This window comes from Pan troglodytes, chromosome X (assembly GCF_028858775.2).
Source record: "Pan troglodytes isolate AG18354 chromosome X, NHGRI_mPanTro3-v2.0_pri, whole genome shotgun sequence".
NCBI classification, from domain to species: domain Eukaryota; kingdom Metazoa; phylum Chordata; class Mammalia; order Primates; family Hominidae; genus Pan; species Pan troglodytes.
Genome location: NC_072421.2, coordinates 22,480,665 through 22,496,542, shown reverse-complemented (window position 1 = coordinate 22,496,542; position 15,878 = coordinate 22,480,665). Strand labels below are relative to the sequence as shown.

The following is a 15,878-nucleotide window of genomic DNA, read 5'->3' as shown; positions in this document are numbered from 1 at the left end:
ATTTCAAATAGGAAAAAAGCACAGCTAACCAACTTCTTTTAAACTCATCATTTATTATAAATAGAAAAAACAGTTTAAATCTTATAATAAAATACAAATTCATAGTATCTGCAATACCCCTAATTTTCATGATTTAAATTATGACAATAAAAATTAATGCATGTATTTGAACAAGTAATCAAGAAATGCAATGTTCCATGCTTAATCGTTATATAACGAAAACAGATGAAGATAAAATACTTACTTTAAAATCAGGATATCTGTTCTAAAGACAGATTGCCTTTTTAACCTTTAAAAATGAATAGTAGATGATTCAGAGATAGATAGAAGAGTTAAAGCTCGAAAATCTATGAAGCAAAAAATATTTTAATTAAGAAGGTGGTGAAAACAGTACCTTTAGATAATGATATATGTTAAGGGTAATCTCCAGATTGCTAGTCTATATTGTTTAGGAATGAGAAACACTATTTCCATTAAAAAAAAGCCACCTAAAGGAAAAAAAAAGATTTAAGCAGTCTATTCTAATGAAACACATGAGGTATATACTCATTTCATTGTATTACTGAATTGTAAAAGTAAATTAATAAATAGTTGCCTCTCATATGAAGACTAGCCATCTCTTTTGGATGGCTGGCCAATCATTTGAGGAAAACAAAACATAAGATTATATCCCTACTTTGCACCAACATGAAAATATATCCCACATGGGTTAAAGAGTTAAATATTTTAAAAAATTAGATCACAAAATTATTACAAGAAAATGTGAATATTTATAAAATCTTGGAGTGGGGGAAACTTCCAAAACATATCACCAAAGGCAGTAAACAAAACAAAGATTGACAAACAATAATATATTGAAAACAAAAATAAGCATTATACTTAAATGAAGTTTTAATATATTTACATGTAACAAATCGAATGCTATAGCTGAGCTTACGAGGAAAAGCAGTAAAAAGATAATCCCTCATATGAAAAATGGGCAAAGGTTGTGGATTAAAAAAAAGAAGACAATGGCCAATAAACACATTTTTAAATATTCAACTTTTTTTAAAAATCAAAAAGTACAAATTAAAACAAGATGCCATCTTCGGATACCCAACTAACAGAAAAAAAATTAAATGTATACTATATATATAACCGTTCATGCTTTAAGAAAGTCATCTTTAGGATTTTCCTAAGAGTTTCTAGAATTGTCTAAAGAGTCATAGAATGCAAAAAGATTTAGTTGTAAGGATATTCCTAACAGTTTTATTTATAATGATGCAAAATTAGAAATAATAGGGGTTGATTAAATTATGGCATATTTAACACTGCAATATTATATGGCCACTGAAATAACATTAGAATATTAATAACATAAAAGTGTTTGTAATATATTGTCAAGTTTAAACACTGGCTTACCAGTTTACGCATAATACAACCCTGTTTGTTTTCAATAAATCACAATTTATTTTCATTAACCTGTTCTCTGTGATTAAAGTGTATTTCTGGCCGGGCGCGGTGGCTCACGCCTGTAATCCCAGCACTTTGGGAGGCCGAGGCGGGCGGATCACGAGGTCAGGAGATCAAGACCATCCTGGCTAACACGGTAAAACCCCATCTCTACTAAAAATACAAAAAAAAAAAAAAAAAATTAGCCGGGCGCGGTGGCGGGCGCCTGTAGTCCCAGCTACTCGGGAGGCTGAGGCAGGAGAATGGCGTGAACCGGAGAGGCGGAGCTTGCAGTTAGCCGTGATCGCGCCACTGCACTCCGGCCTGGGCGAAAGAGCGAGACTCCGTCTCAAAAACAAAAACAAAAACAAGTGTATTTATTTTCTGATAAGAAATTATTTTTCCATAAAGGCCTATCTCCTTCTGTTCTAACTTCTTTTCCCTAGGTATTTCCTCGACAGAAAAGGGGTACCCTAAACTGGAGAAGGGAATATGTTATAAATTGCAAAGTGCTGCCTCCCATTATAGATTTCTGGTAATACATAAAGGCTAGGAAAAAAGTAGAAGCCATTAAAAGATGGAAACAAAGAGGTTCAAAGGTAAGAAAAGACTGCTAGGAATAAAGTATGAAAGCCAAGGAACTGTAAGGTATGGTCAAATATGTTTGTAAATCCTTTGTAAAAATGTGATTCCTGAACAATGAAAAGGAATAAGAAGGTGACAACCACTGAAGGGAAATAACGGGCAAAGGATATGGATAAGGAATCTACTAAAGCACACACATTTTAACAAAGAAGTTTAAGCTGAGTGCGCCTATAATCCCAGCACTTTGGGACCTTGCAAGGCCAAGGCAGGAGGGAGGATCACTTGATCTCAGGAGTTTGAGACCAGCCTGAGCAACATAGCAAGGCCTCTGCCAAAAAAAAAAAATATATATATATATATATATATATATATATACACACACATATATATGTATATATATATACGTATATACATATATATATAACATCTATATATAAAACATATATATATATATATATAAATTAGCTGGGCATGGTGGCACGTGCATGTGGTCCCAGCTACTCAGGAGGCTGAGGTGGGAGGATTGCTTGAGCCCAGGAGGTCAAGGCTGTAGTGAGCTGTGATCGTGCCAACTGCACTCCAGCCTGGGTGACAGAGCAAGACCCTGTCTCGAAAAAAATTAAAAACTTTAGCCTCTTTTCTAACAACAACAACAAAATGCAAATTAAAATGAACATGTAAAAAACAGATTATTTTGAAATATAAGATCCCAGACCATGCGCAGAGTAGAAAGTTTTTTATTGTCTGATTTGGTGGCTTCAAAGGCCATCCTATCCTGAATTCTCTCCTATATTGGTTTGTCATAGTGCTTCCTTCTGAGTTAATATGCTGTTTTCATAAGACCAGATGTAAATGCTGGCCTATGTTACTATCAGCAAATACACTCATGAACACAGGTTATTTTGACTAGTTACAGGAAGCAAAATCCTTAGCCATTTGCTTAAATACTGCGATTGTTGGTCCATTTTGATTGGGGGAAGAAATGCTTAAAAGAGCCAAGGCCTGCAAGATACTCTGGACAATCAGAACCAGCTTGAAGGCACTGGAAGCCTAGAAGGCATATCAAAAGGAGGCAACATCTAACACCAGTACACACTGAGATCTCAGGGCAAATTAAGTCCTAATCCTGCATTCTGAAAATAAGTACTTTAAGTTCATAATACCAGTAATGACTTGAGCATCCCAGGCACCATATTAACTACTTTATGTAAGCTGTTGTATATAATAGTCTTCAAAAGAAAATACTATGATGTTTATTTTAAGGATAGTTAAGTCTATATAGAAAAATAAACCTCGATTCCCTACCTCATATCATATATTCCAGAAATTAAAGATCTCATCATGAAAGTACAACTTTAAAGCAAATAGAAGAAAATGTAAGAGAATACTGTTGTGACTCTGGGACAGGACAGGACTTTTTCAATAAGACCCACAAAACACAAACAATAACTCAAGAAATTAAGGGATCTTACTATATTAAACTAAAGATCATTGTTCAACAAACAACCTCATAAATAAAATTTACTGACGAGTGACAAACTGGGAAAAGTTATTTGCAGCATCTACAATGGACAAGAGATTGATATCTAGGACTTGGGTTGTTCTGGAAGTAGACTGATATCTGGAACATGGGTTGTTCTGAATATTTGTAAAACATAGCAAATATTTTAGGCTTTTGGTTATATGATCTCTGTTGCACCTGCTCAACTCAGCCATTGTAGCACAAAAGCAGCCATCAAATACATGAATGAATGTGTTCCAATAAAACACAATAAAAGTTTATGTACAAAAATTGGCAGTGAGCAAGATTTGGCCTGCAGGCCATAATTTGTTGACCTCCAATCTAGAATATACGAGAAATTTCTATGGATCAAACAGAAAAAGTTAGCACACACAATAGAAAACTGGGCAAAGGATATCAATAAGCAAGTGGCAGAATGAAAAATCCAAAGGGCTAAACAAGTATATGAATGTGCAACTCTATTAATAATCTAAGAAATGCAAATTAAAATGAAATGTTATTTTTTTTGAAATGTCATTTTAAACCCAACAGATTTGTCAGAACATGGAAGTCAGATAATCCAGATGGAGGCAAGGGTGTGGGCAAACATGGAACCCTCATGCCTTGCCAGTAAGAGGGTCAGTTACAAAAAGACATTTTTGGAGGGCAATCTAGCAGTGCTAAGGGAAACCAAGTATGTGTTTCCATACTCCAAATAAAGGGGGGGCTCTTTGATAAAGGGCAGCAGGAAGCCTTATAACATTACGCGAACATTATGTTTACTTTGTAATTAAAGACAATATACACGATCTTTATTTTTCTCATTTCACTTTGGATGGACAAAAATATCACCATAGACTGTCACTAGTCTACAAACCAGAATGTGTTTTAGAAATGAAGAAATTCTTAATATTCTTAGAGTCTAATTCTTTTAGAGTTCCATATCTTTAAGAGAATTAGCTTTAGAATGCTTGATTAGATTAATAGGATGCTAAATTTAAGATAAAGTGAGAGTTCAATTTTATACTGTGGAGAGCCAATTACAGGGTTCTACTCTTAGATCCTTCTAGGTTTTCCCTCCTCTACAGTGTCAGGAGCATGTCAGTAGAAAAGTTTGAGAAGCATTCAGTTAATAAGAAGGGACAATTATTGACTATCCATCAATCTTTAGCTAAATAAAACTAACATATATGGGTGTTTTTTCCTCCCTTTAATGGAAAATTAAATTATACAATATAACCTGCTTCGTAATTAGCCATTTTTTTCCTACCTCCACCCCAAGTATAACTTATTGTAGCACTGAGTTCTGAAACAGAGGGGTTTCCTTTCATTGAATTCATATGTCATGGTCTGATAAAATATACAATGGATTATTCAAATTAGTATGACCCCAACAGCAAGAGTAGCTTGCAAATGCACTGATTAAAAAGGCTTATTGTCTCAAAGAAAGTATATTTACATGCTTAAAAATAACTGTTATTCAACTCTATTACGTTGCTGAAAACCATTCCAGAGTTAAAATAGTTGTGAAATAACTAAAACACATTCCCCCCCAGTCTTTTATCACATGCACATTTACTTAAAAAGTTAGATTATACGAAAGCGTATGCATACTGTTTGATCCGACATTAAGAGAAAAATAGTTTACATGGAATTAAATACTTCAAAGTTAACACATAAAGAGAGAATTTGATAGTATTTAATTATATCTCAATAAAGCTGTTAAAAAGTGGCTTAATCAGTCATCTAGTCTTGTGGTGTAATGGGATCAGAGGCAAGAAGTAGTGGAATGAGGCTAACCAGTCAAAAACTGGGCTACATTCCTAGCCTATTTTATCTGGCCCTTACTACCAGAGAGAGAAAGAGAGAGAGAGGGTATGGGAGGAAGCACTAGGGCAAAAGGTCAAGAAGAACCAAATGCCATAGTTAAAACATTCTCTTTCAAGAATTCCTAACTGACAGCAGACTTTTCTGTCAGACACAGTAATGAAAGGAAACATGATAGTCCTCTTTCTTTACCCATAAACCAGCCATTTCCAAGACAGTAGCGAGTGCACAGGAGCCTCATTTAAAAGACTTATTTTCAAGGCCTGCAACGACTTTCAGGTATAGATTATACGAATGAAAACTGAAGGCTGGTTCTAGAATCAAGAATTTAAAAATGATTAAGATCTTGCTTTATGTAATAGGAACAATTTTGATAGAAAAGAGTTCAAAAAAGACAACACATAGACGATGATAAACATAAAATGCTGGTACACATTCTTTTATTGCTAAACATCAAATGCCGGCAATTACGATACCTTCAAGTTAAAGCTTAAGAATGAATTACAGGACAGTCAGAAGATTTATAGAAAAAAACACCTGTGCACCATTAGTATGTGAACATTCAATAAATACCATAGGACAAAGTGATGACTGAGAGCCACAATATCTATGAAGCACATGTTTACAATTTGCTGTTAGAACAGACAATGACCTGTAAGAGCGATTATCAAAAGGTCAAGTTTAACTGCATGTCTTTTCAAACTGAGATGCTGAAAAGAATATATACATTCTTTACAGATTGTAGGTGATTAAAAAAAACTGTCAAAAATGTAAACAATGCAGAGTAGGAACACTGAGAATAAAGTTTTACTGTTGAACAAAGTGACAACACAGAAAGAACACTTCCTTCAATCCTCAAAATAATCCATTTTTCCAATCACTCTACAGAAACCACAGTGGATTCTTTCCATGAAGATGATAATATGCCAGGGACACAAAGACCCTCCAAGTTATTTTTTTATGTGAACATATATTTACAGTAAATATTCAATAATACTTTTTACAGCTTACTTAAATAGAAACATGCTTTTTCTAATCCATAAATAACACTAATCATTATCCATTCAACTGCATTTATTAAGTACTTATGTCTCATGCACTGTGCCAGGGATGCAAAGATGAATATGATATGGTCCTTGCTGTAGAAGTGCCCACAACCAAGCTAAAGAAGAAACCACGTAACATTTTCTTTCTTACATAATGAGGCCAGTTTTATACAAATGGTACTGATCTGCTCTTTCCTAGTAAAGTGGTTCCCAAATCCTGATCCTATGGGTCAACAGATCAAAATGTTTAACAGTTGAAATAAAATGAGATTTGGGTTTCGTTTTTTTACTCAGAAAAATAAATTAATGAATAAGATTTCCTCTATTAAAATTTTTTCTTGGTTTTTAAAAAACTGACTTGCACATATACAACCTTTTCATTAGTAAAATTGCTTAGTTCATGCAATCAAATTAATTATATAAGTATTTCATGGCATTCTCCAAGCTCTACTACTTGAACAGGTCTGACTGAGCATTATTATGCTAATGTACTCTGATACCAAATGATTGTCTACCTAAAAATAGAACAAATACTGTATTTTCTGGAATAAACCAATAATTCGTATGGTTTTAGTACTGGTATTAACTGATGACCCAAGTCATTAATAAAATGTTAAAATTATATTCAACATCTAATTACTGTTAAGGCAAATTTGTAATACAATCTAAAAAGTTTCTTAAAAATGATTAAAAAGTTTTAGTGCTTACAGAGCAACTCAATAATCTGAAAAAGGTAACCCCATGGAATACATCACTCAGTAAAGAAGTTGGATAGATGGCTATTAATGAGTTATTGCCCTTAGTCACTTCTGAGTATACAAGAGAAGCATGTATTTTCCATCAAAGAAACAGCAAGCTCATATACTCCTAGGACCAATAGCTTCACACTGGCCTGCTGACTTCCCAAATTTCCCAGGGCTGCATCTCCACTCCAAAAGACCTCAAAGCAGGCGTGGCTCTTCTGGGCTCAAGAATCAGTTCCCAAGCCCTGGAAAATCCACGTTTGTACTCACGTATAGCCATTCTCACCATACTACCAAGTCTTCTGTGGACCCAGAGAGGTAGCTTAGGAGAGAGACAGAAAACAAGGACTAGGTACTTAATAACCTGACACAGAAAAACATGGGAGCCGCTGGTGAGGACAGAGTATGGCTCAGAGTTTAAGGTCATTGCTTCTTGGAGACAGGAATCCAGGAGCTAGGCCCCAGATGTCCTGAGCAGCACAAGAGAAAATGTTTACCCTGGAAGGGTTCCAAGCTTCAAAGCTCTATAGAGAATGGGAAGTAGGACTGCTGAAGATCCTCTGGGGTGTCTTGTGATCTGTCAGGAGACCCGGCCTAGTTCCGAAGTTCAACCCCAACTGCCTCCCTCTGCTCACATGCTGCTGGTGTGTGATGCTTCCTGCAGCTCACTGTGGATATCAAAGCTAGTGCTGCTTTATGAGGGGGCAGAGACACCTTATAAAAGATGCAACTCTTGTGGGGCAAAACATGTCTCACGATATCATAGGCCCTACTTCCTGTTTTGTTCATTTATTTGGTATCATTTGACAAAGATTTTTCCCTTTCACGTCAGCAGATTCTTCTATAGAATTTTACTAATTGTGATCAGACCTCAGCTTTCAGAGCACAAAATAATACACCATTAAGTTTTAAAATACTTTTCAAACAAGACAAAGGACAAGAGATACAGGCCAAGACAATGGTCATCCTTCCACTTGGCCAAAGTCTGGTCTCCTTCAAATTTTGATTAATGATGCTTTTGTAAGAAGTTTTTCCCAATTAATTCCACCCAGTTCTGTTCTCCTTTACACTATTTCAACACAATATGTAATCACACAAAACGGTATTACATGAATTTGCACTTGCTTAGATATTATTCCACAAGCATCTGGGTACATTCAGTCCTAAATTAGAATATAGTTAGGGACTATGCGTTTCATTTCTTCTGCTTATCTTCTACCACAGAGTTTGGGTACTCCGGATATGGGAGGAGCTCAGGGTTGTTGGCTAAGATGTAATTTTAAGGAAACACTTTATATTTCATACCAAGTAAGAATTTCAATGGCAATGAATATTACCACATAGCTGTATACTGTAACTCAGGGATTCTGTCAGATGAGTGCAAACATTACCGTGCTGTAACCATCCAGAGTCCCAGGGTCACATTGGCAGCCAAAAGTACACTGCCACCCAGCAAGATGAAAAACCCTATTAGATCTTTGACATCATTGTCTCCAATCACTGAGGTAAGGGTGGCATCCAAGAAAGAGTTTAGAATCCATTGTCCATCCAAAGCAAAGCAGGGTACTGCATTAACAATAGCCAGAGCTCCTGAGAGGGAAATCAGGTACCTGGGTTAAAATCAGTTAAGGAACCAACTGTGAGAGGTCTGAGTAGAAACCATATTTCTATGAGTCAGAAGATATTTTACTGTGACTGAATTTGAGATTACACTTGACTTCTCTACTTTCTTTAAATCTCTGCCATTCCTTCTTAGATCTCTACTACTTAAAAAAAAATGAGTTTATATTATTTCAAAGTTCAAAAACCTTGACTAGAAAAATAAAGGCCAACCACTTATAAACTAAGCCAATCTATAATGAACTCGTAGGAAGACTAAGTCTTTCTAATCCTTTAATGATACAACAGGGAAAGGAATGTGGAAGGAATAAGAAATAAGGGGAAAATTACTCTTTGGGCCTTACAAAGTATTACTTTATATTAGGAAACAAAGACTTTGGTCCTTGAAGCCTACTTTATTTTACTACCCTCTATAAGGTTATAGCATAAGTCTCTTTGTGACAAAGCTGCAGAGTCTATAAAATACAATCTTTTTTGTTGTTGTTGTTGACATGGAGTCTAGCTCTGTCGCCCAGGCTGGAGTGCAGTGGAGCGATCTTGGCTCACTGCAACCTCTGCCTCCCGGGTTCAAGTGATTATCCTGTCTCAACCTCCTGAGTAGCTGGGACTACAGGTGCATGCCAAGACACCCGGCTAATTTTTGTGTTTTTAGTAGAGATGGGGTTTCGCCATATTGATCAGGCTGGTCTTGAACTCCTGATCTCAGGTGATCCACCTGCCTCGGCCTCCCAAAGTGCTGGGATTACAGGTGTGAGCCACCGCGCCTGGCCACAATCTTGATTAAACACATTTTTTAAAAATAACTGCTCATTTGTTTTCCATTTCTTTTTTTAATTTAAATAATTGAGGAAAGACATTAAAAAATTTAAAAGCGACAAAAATAAAGAACTCTTCCACAATTTTCCAGTAATTCAATTCTGCATAATAATTAATATGAAAAAATTCATCTTTTATGTGCAATCATAATATGCGAAAGACCACATAAGATTTGGCCCTCTGAATTGCTATCTTAGTAGTTGAAACCAGCTCGATCTTTCTTGTGCATTCCTCCCTGGGATTTACATAATTCCTGGTTATGCGATTACATTCTCTATTTGGTCAGAACTAACAATCTCGGATGGGGCAGAATTCATTACCTCAGTAGTAACTGAAGCTTCCATCCTTTATAAACTTACTAAAATGTTTTAGACTTGTAAATTCAATTCTCAATTTGTATTCTGGGTTCTTTCCCTTCTACATCTAAACCTTTCTCACTCTGATTAATCTTTCTCCTCTGACTTCTTCCCTCCTGGGTACAATCTGATCTTTTTCATCTTTCAAGACTCTTTTTTAGTTGTTAGCAATTAAGTGATACTTGTGAGGTCTATCTTTGTAATGCTGTATTCAAGGTAACATTGATCAAGATCCAAGTAACATACTTTTAAAACATGTTTCACACCAGAAAGGATACTTGACAAATGTCTCCACAACCACTGGCAGATCTATGCTTAGAAAGTTAAAACGTGGGATAAAACTGGTGATGCTCACTGAAAAAGAAAAATAAGGAATAATAAATATTATTCATACCAGAGAAGCAACAGCATTATGAATTCTACCATATGGTTAAAAATTGGGCTAGCAGATTAAACTGATTGAGAAAGCCCTTCCTACACATATGCAGGCCATATACCTCATATATAAAAGCAATCAATACTTCTAGAACATCTAATAAAAACAGCAGAATGAAAAAATACGTCCCAGTGTGTACTTACATTTTGAGGCGAGAGCAAGAAATTTACATTAAGAGTCCTTACCCTTTCAAAGAGGTATAACCTTAAAATTACATTTACTCCTACTATTATGCTACTTAACCTCTTTCAGGTCTTTTTTTTTTCTTCATGGCTAAACCAAGGATTAAGATGAGGGGATTTAAAGTCTCATCTACTCTGTGGATTCCATAATCCTGTTTTTGTTCAAAACATTTTAAAACTATCTTGTAATTAGTCAGAACTCACAGTACACATTCCTGAATTACCCCCACTAGGGACATTTATTCATTTATTGAGGTTTTATTTCATAGTTACAGTCTACAGTAATTTAGTGTCAAACTAATAGATAAGAAAAATGACCTCGGTTGTATCTCAGGATGTGACTATGGAGCAATGAGAGAGTCTTTTAAAGAGTGACATAGGCTGCGTGCGGTGCCTCACGCCATAATCCCAGCACTTTGGGAGACCAAGGCGGGCAGATCACCTGAAGTCAGGAGTTTGAGACCAGCCTGACCAATATGGTGAAACCCTGTCTCTACCAAAAATACCAAACATTAGCTGGGCGTGGTGGTGGGCACCTGTAATCCCAGCTACTCTGGAGGCTGAGGCAGGAGAATTGCTTGAACCCGGGAGGCAGAGGCTGCAGTGAGCCGAGATTGCGCCATTGCACTCCAGGCTGGGCAACAAGAGCGAAACTCCGTCTCAAAAAAAAAAAAAAAAAAAAAAAGAATAACATAAAACCCACATATCCATTAACTATGAATGAATAAAGAAAATGTGGTCTATCCATACAAAGGAATATCATTTGGCCTTAAAAAGAATGAAGTACTAATTCATGCCACAACACAGATAAACCTTGAAAACATTAAGCTACATCAAAGAAGCTAGTCATAAAATATTCCATTTATATGAAATGACCAGAACAGGCAAATTTATAGAAACAGAAAGTAGATTGGAGATTGCCAAGGGCTGGGGGTGTTGGGGAGATACAGGGAGTGACTACTTAATGGTTATGGAGTTTCTTTTTGGGGTGATGAAAATATTCTGCAGCTAGCTTGTGGTAATGGTTGCACAACTCAATATATTAAAAATCACTGGGCCGGGCACAGTGCCTCTTGCCTGTAATCCCAGCACTTTTGGAGGCTGAGGAGGGAGAATTGCTTGAGCTCAGGAGTTTGAGACCAGCCTGGGTAACAAAGTGAGACTCCGTCTCTACAAAACCCAAAAAATTAGCCCAGCACAGTGGCACACGTCTGTAGTCCCAGCTACTTGGGAGGCTGAGGTGGGAGGATCACTTGAGCCCGAGGTGTGGAGGTTGCAGTGAGCCAAGATTGAGCCACTGCATTCCAGTCTGGGCGACAGAGTGAGAATCTGTCTCAAAACAAAACAAAAACAAACAAACAAAACCCCACTGAATTGTAAACTTTAATGGGTAAATCGCATGGTAAACTATTTAAAAAATCTTGTACAACAAAATGAGTTAGACTACATGATCTTTAGCCATAAAGAACTTAGTCCAATGATGCTGCCACTGCTAAAATGATTATGCTGGCCCAGTTTTGAAAGTATATTCATATGAAAGTCATGTGTCACACATAAATTACAGTTACATCCCCATGCATCCTGGCATTCTCTAGGGTATGTTGCTCTTGCCTGTTTTGGGGAGCTTGTATAAATTTAATAAACTCTCAGAGGACATCTGAGAGATCACCTTTTTGACCTGGGCATAAATGGTAGGGAAGGAAAAATGTGTCACTCTCCATAGGCAGGCATGGATTCAGCTCCACCTTACTTTATAAATTCAGATTATCTTCCTACTGCATAATTTTCACTTAATGCTTAAGAACAAGTTAACAAGACTTTGATAAATGATCAAATTTATAATAAATGTATTAATTCAAGGATTTGTAGTGAGTTTCTACCACTGAGACTATATGTGATCTTAATGATTTTCTAAGGGTCTACCACAAAAATACTCACCTGTGTAGTGAAGATGCAGAGGATGTCCTACGTATAACATATCAATTTGAGGTGGGTGTTTTACTTTTATTAAGCGAGTGTGAGTTTCCAAAGAAGGTATTATACAGAAACTTGAACTTGAGCTTTTTTTACAGTCTTTATTGGTTCTGCAAACTTGAGTTGCTTCAACTGCTTTCCGGGCAGGAAGACATGTATGCTATAAATAAAATATTAATCAGTCAATATTAAAAATGATTAATAAAAACCTAAGTTACATTCCTTCAATATTTTTCATGTCACCTAGCATATCAGGAATGAGGTTCATATAAAAGAAATGCCATTTATGTGCATCTACTATAAAATAGATTCAAGTACCCCATTTGGGTCAAATAAGATATTATCACTATAAATTTTTAAAGATTTTCAGATGAAATGTGACATGTGAAATGTAGAGATTTTAATAAAATGATACAAATAGAGCAAAAGAGAGAAGTTTCCATAGATTCCATTTTAGCTCTATATGCTTATTTTTTAGTAATTATATCAGACAAGCAAGACTGCTTCAGGGACAACTTACCAAACGCTTATTAAAATTATTTCTGTAGGAAAAGCACACATCTGTGAGGCTGTGATTGTTACAGCATTCAGTTGAACCATCTAGTCGTTTGTATGCTAAAGAGAAATACACTCTTTATTAGAGTCTCTTATATAAAAATACATTTGTAACAAAAAATGCCTTTAAGACAAAAAGAATAAGTAAAATGGCATATGAATTTAGAAGCAACTGTATAATTCAGAGTTCAGCTTGAGGGCTACTTGCTGCAGTTTGATTTTACATTACTAAAAGAGATCCATTCAATTTTAAATCATGAAGCAGCAGTTACCCTAGGTTAGTTGTCCTCATATAAACTGAGCTACCCATAAAGCCGGAGTTGCAGTGTCTCAGTAGGTTTCACAATAATAAGTCCGGCTGGTCAAGCACAAACACTTAATAAACTACTATTATGTGCCTGAATGCCAATGATCCAACATTACTGCTGAACCCCTGCACTGTGGTGCTGGTAAACAGAGGGGGCCAGAGGTTGCCTAAGACGTCCCCATTATATCCAAATACCGATTCTACCCCAGGCTTACTTTGGGGCTCCCCCTAGAGAACCAGAGATGCCCAATTTGACCCACAGATGTGCACATACCCGCCTGTACACCAGTAATCCAGTTACCATTTTTGGAAGACAACAGCAATGGGGCAACTGTTCATTCCATTTATTTACTTAGATAGAGTCTCGCTCTGTCACCCAGGCTGGAGTACAGTGGCACGATCTCTGCTCACTGTAACCTCCACCTCCTGGGCTCAAGCAATTCTCCTGCCTCAGCCTCCTGAGTAGCTGGGACTACAGGCATGCGCCACTGCACCCGGCTAATTTTTGTATTTTTAGTAGACATGGGGTTTCACCATGTTGGCCAGGCTGGTCTCGAACTCCCGACCTCAAGTGATCTGCCCACCTCGGCCTCCCAAAGTGCTGAGATTACAGGCGTGAGCTATTGCGCCTGGCTTATTTATTTTTTAAAGTTCTTTAATAGACTGCTTTATTTGGGAGCAGAATAAGGAATCTACTTCACTTATAAGGTGGGACAAAAAATGATTTCATGTATTTATTTAGGAATGTTTGCTGCATTCCAACACATCAAACTGGTAAAGTATAAATTTATGGGTGGCAAGGACCAATTAAATGTGAATCTTGAATATAAACTACCATACTCAGATGTGCTGATGAAAATAGACTCAAGCGCCAAATTATCCCTGTTTCTCAGGACTACAAAAAGCTTTTCTATTACAAGAGTGCCTTCAGGAGCACTTAGCATGAAAATCTTAGTTGATATGCAATGTAATTTTAATTTTATAAAAATTTTGTATTTCAGCCAAAGTTTTTGCTTTCTTGTTTTTAAATAGTTTTTTGTTTTGTTTTACTCTATTGTTTGAGGAAGACATCTTTGTATTGGTTATACTGGATTTCCCCTAGGCATACACTGTCGCTCTATCTCCTTGGCCAAAACATAGCAAAGGACCAAACAGAGGCAAAGGAAACTAACTGATGATTGGCTGTATGGGTAATTTTGTTCTTTGTTCTGTTTTCTTTTTTTTTTTTTTTTTTGAGACAGAGTCTCACTCTGTCACCCAGGCTGGAGTACAGTGGCGTGATCTTGGCTCACTGCAACCTCTGCCTCCCGGTTCAAGTGATTCTCCCGCCTCAGCCTTCTGAGTAGCTGAGATTACAGGCACGTGCCACCATGCCCAGCTAATTTTTTTGTATTTTTAGTAGCAATGGGGTTTCACCATGTTGGCCAGGCTGGTCTTGAACTCCTGGCCTCAAGTGATCCACCCACCTGGGCCTCCCAAAGTGCTGGGATTACAGGCATGAGCCACTGAGCTGGCCTGTTCTGTTTTCTTATCATAACTGAATGGGTATTTAATATTGAGTGAGGAGCAGTATTTAAAACATTAAAGGAGACTGTGAGCATCTAATGACACAGACAAATGCTAGCCTATAATCATCTGTCAGCCCTAATGGTAAAGTATAAGGTAAAAAGTTGTTTAGGAATTCTTTAGAAAAATCAATCCAAGCTAAAACCCTCAGTATTCTCTTTGATCAGATTGCCAAGTCCCATGGATTTTTACCTCCTCCTCATTTTTCTCCTTACCTATTCCCACTTGAGTGCAGACTAATTCCTTCTCACTTTTAAACTACCTTATCTCATATGATTCTCTTCCTAAACTGAATTACTGGCAGTTCCTTGACCACCTTCTATTCTATGGTGCTGAGGTCCATGTCCATCTTGACCTCCTAAAAGTAAACTCACTGTTGACAGCCAGTTCAAGGGCTGATGCTGTGAAACCTGCCTTCATCTTCTCAGTCAAGACTGTTATCATTTCCCAGTATTGCCTGTCATTACTTAAATTTAAACTTGTACTGTAATAATGTGGGTATGGTCTGTTTTTCTGACTCAACTTTGAGCTCCCTGAGGGAAAGGTTTCTCAGTGTCTTATATAAGGTGGATTACTCAATATACACTGAATACATAAATGATGTTCTACCCGATTTGCCTTTGCATCAGTAATGATCTTAAAATGTTTACAGCTGATGCTTAATTACTAACTTTTCTTAAGAGGACTGGGTACAATACAGAATTGGAAGTCAGGAATTTATTATCGCTAATGATACGGCATGTTTGCTAATATAAATGCTTAAATGGGCCAAGCAGGTACCAAATAAATGAAGTGGATCATATGCAGAAAAAACAAAGTGGTGGGAACTGTGAGGAACTAGAAAATACATGGCCTGTTCTAGGGGGTTAGCAGCCAGGCCACTCAATTTGGGGCCCAGAATCGACAGATCTTCCATTTTGTCCCAACAGAAAC

The 15,878-nt window shown here is 36.8% G+C and overlaps 1 protein-coding gene across 2 annotated transcripts in view; it reads right to left on the bottom strand.

The window, feature by feature from the left end:
* Positions 1 to 15,878, bottom strand: part of MBTPS2 (membrane bound transcription factor peptidase, site 2) — a 73,285-nt gene that overhangs the window by 21,641 nt on the left and 35,766 nt on the right. The window contains exons 8-11 of one of the 2 annotated variants that reach the window (XM_063804219.1): positions 13,038 to 13,132; positions 12,482 to 12,677; positions 10,204 to 10,279; positions 8,525 to 8,743 (exon numbers count right to left, since the gene is read on the bottom strand). In XM_063804219.1, coding sequence (XP_063660289.1) covers positions 8,525 to 8,743; positions 10,204 to 10,279; positions 12,482 to 12,677; positions 13,038 to 13,132 — 586 coding nt within the window. Of the gene's footprint in view, positions 1 to 5,756; positions 8,744 to 10,203; positions 10,280 to 12,481; positions 12,678 to 13,037; positions 13,133 to 15,878 lie in introns of those variants that run through there. The other variant, XM_003953943.5, reaches the window with a different exon arrangement.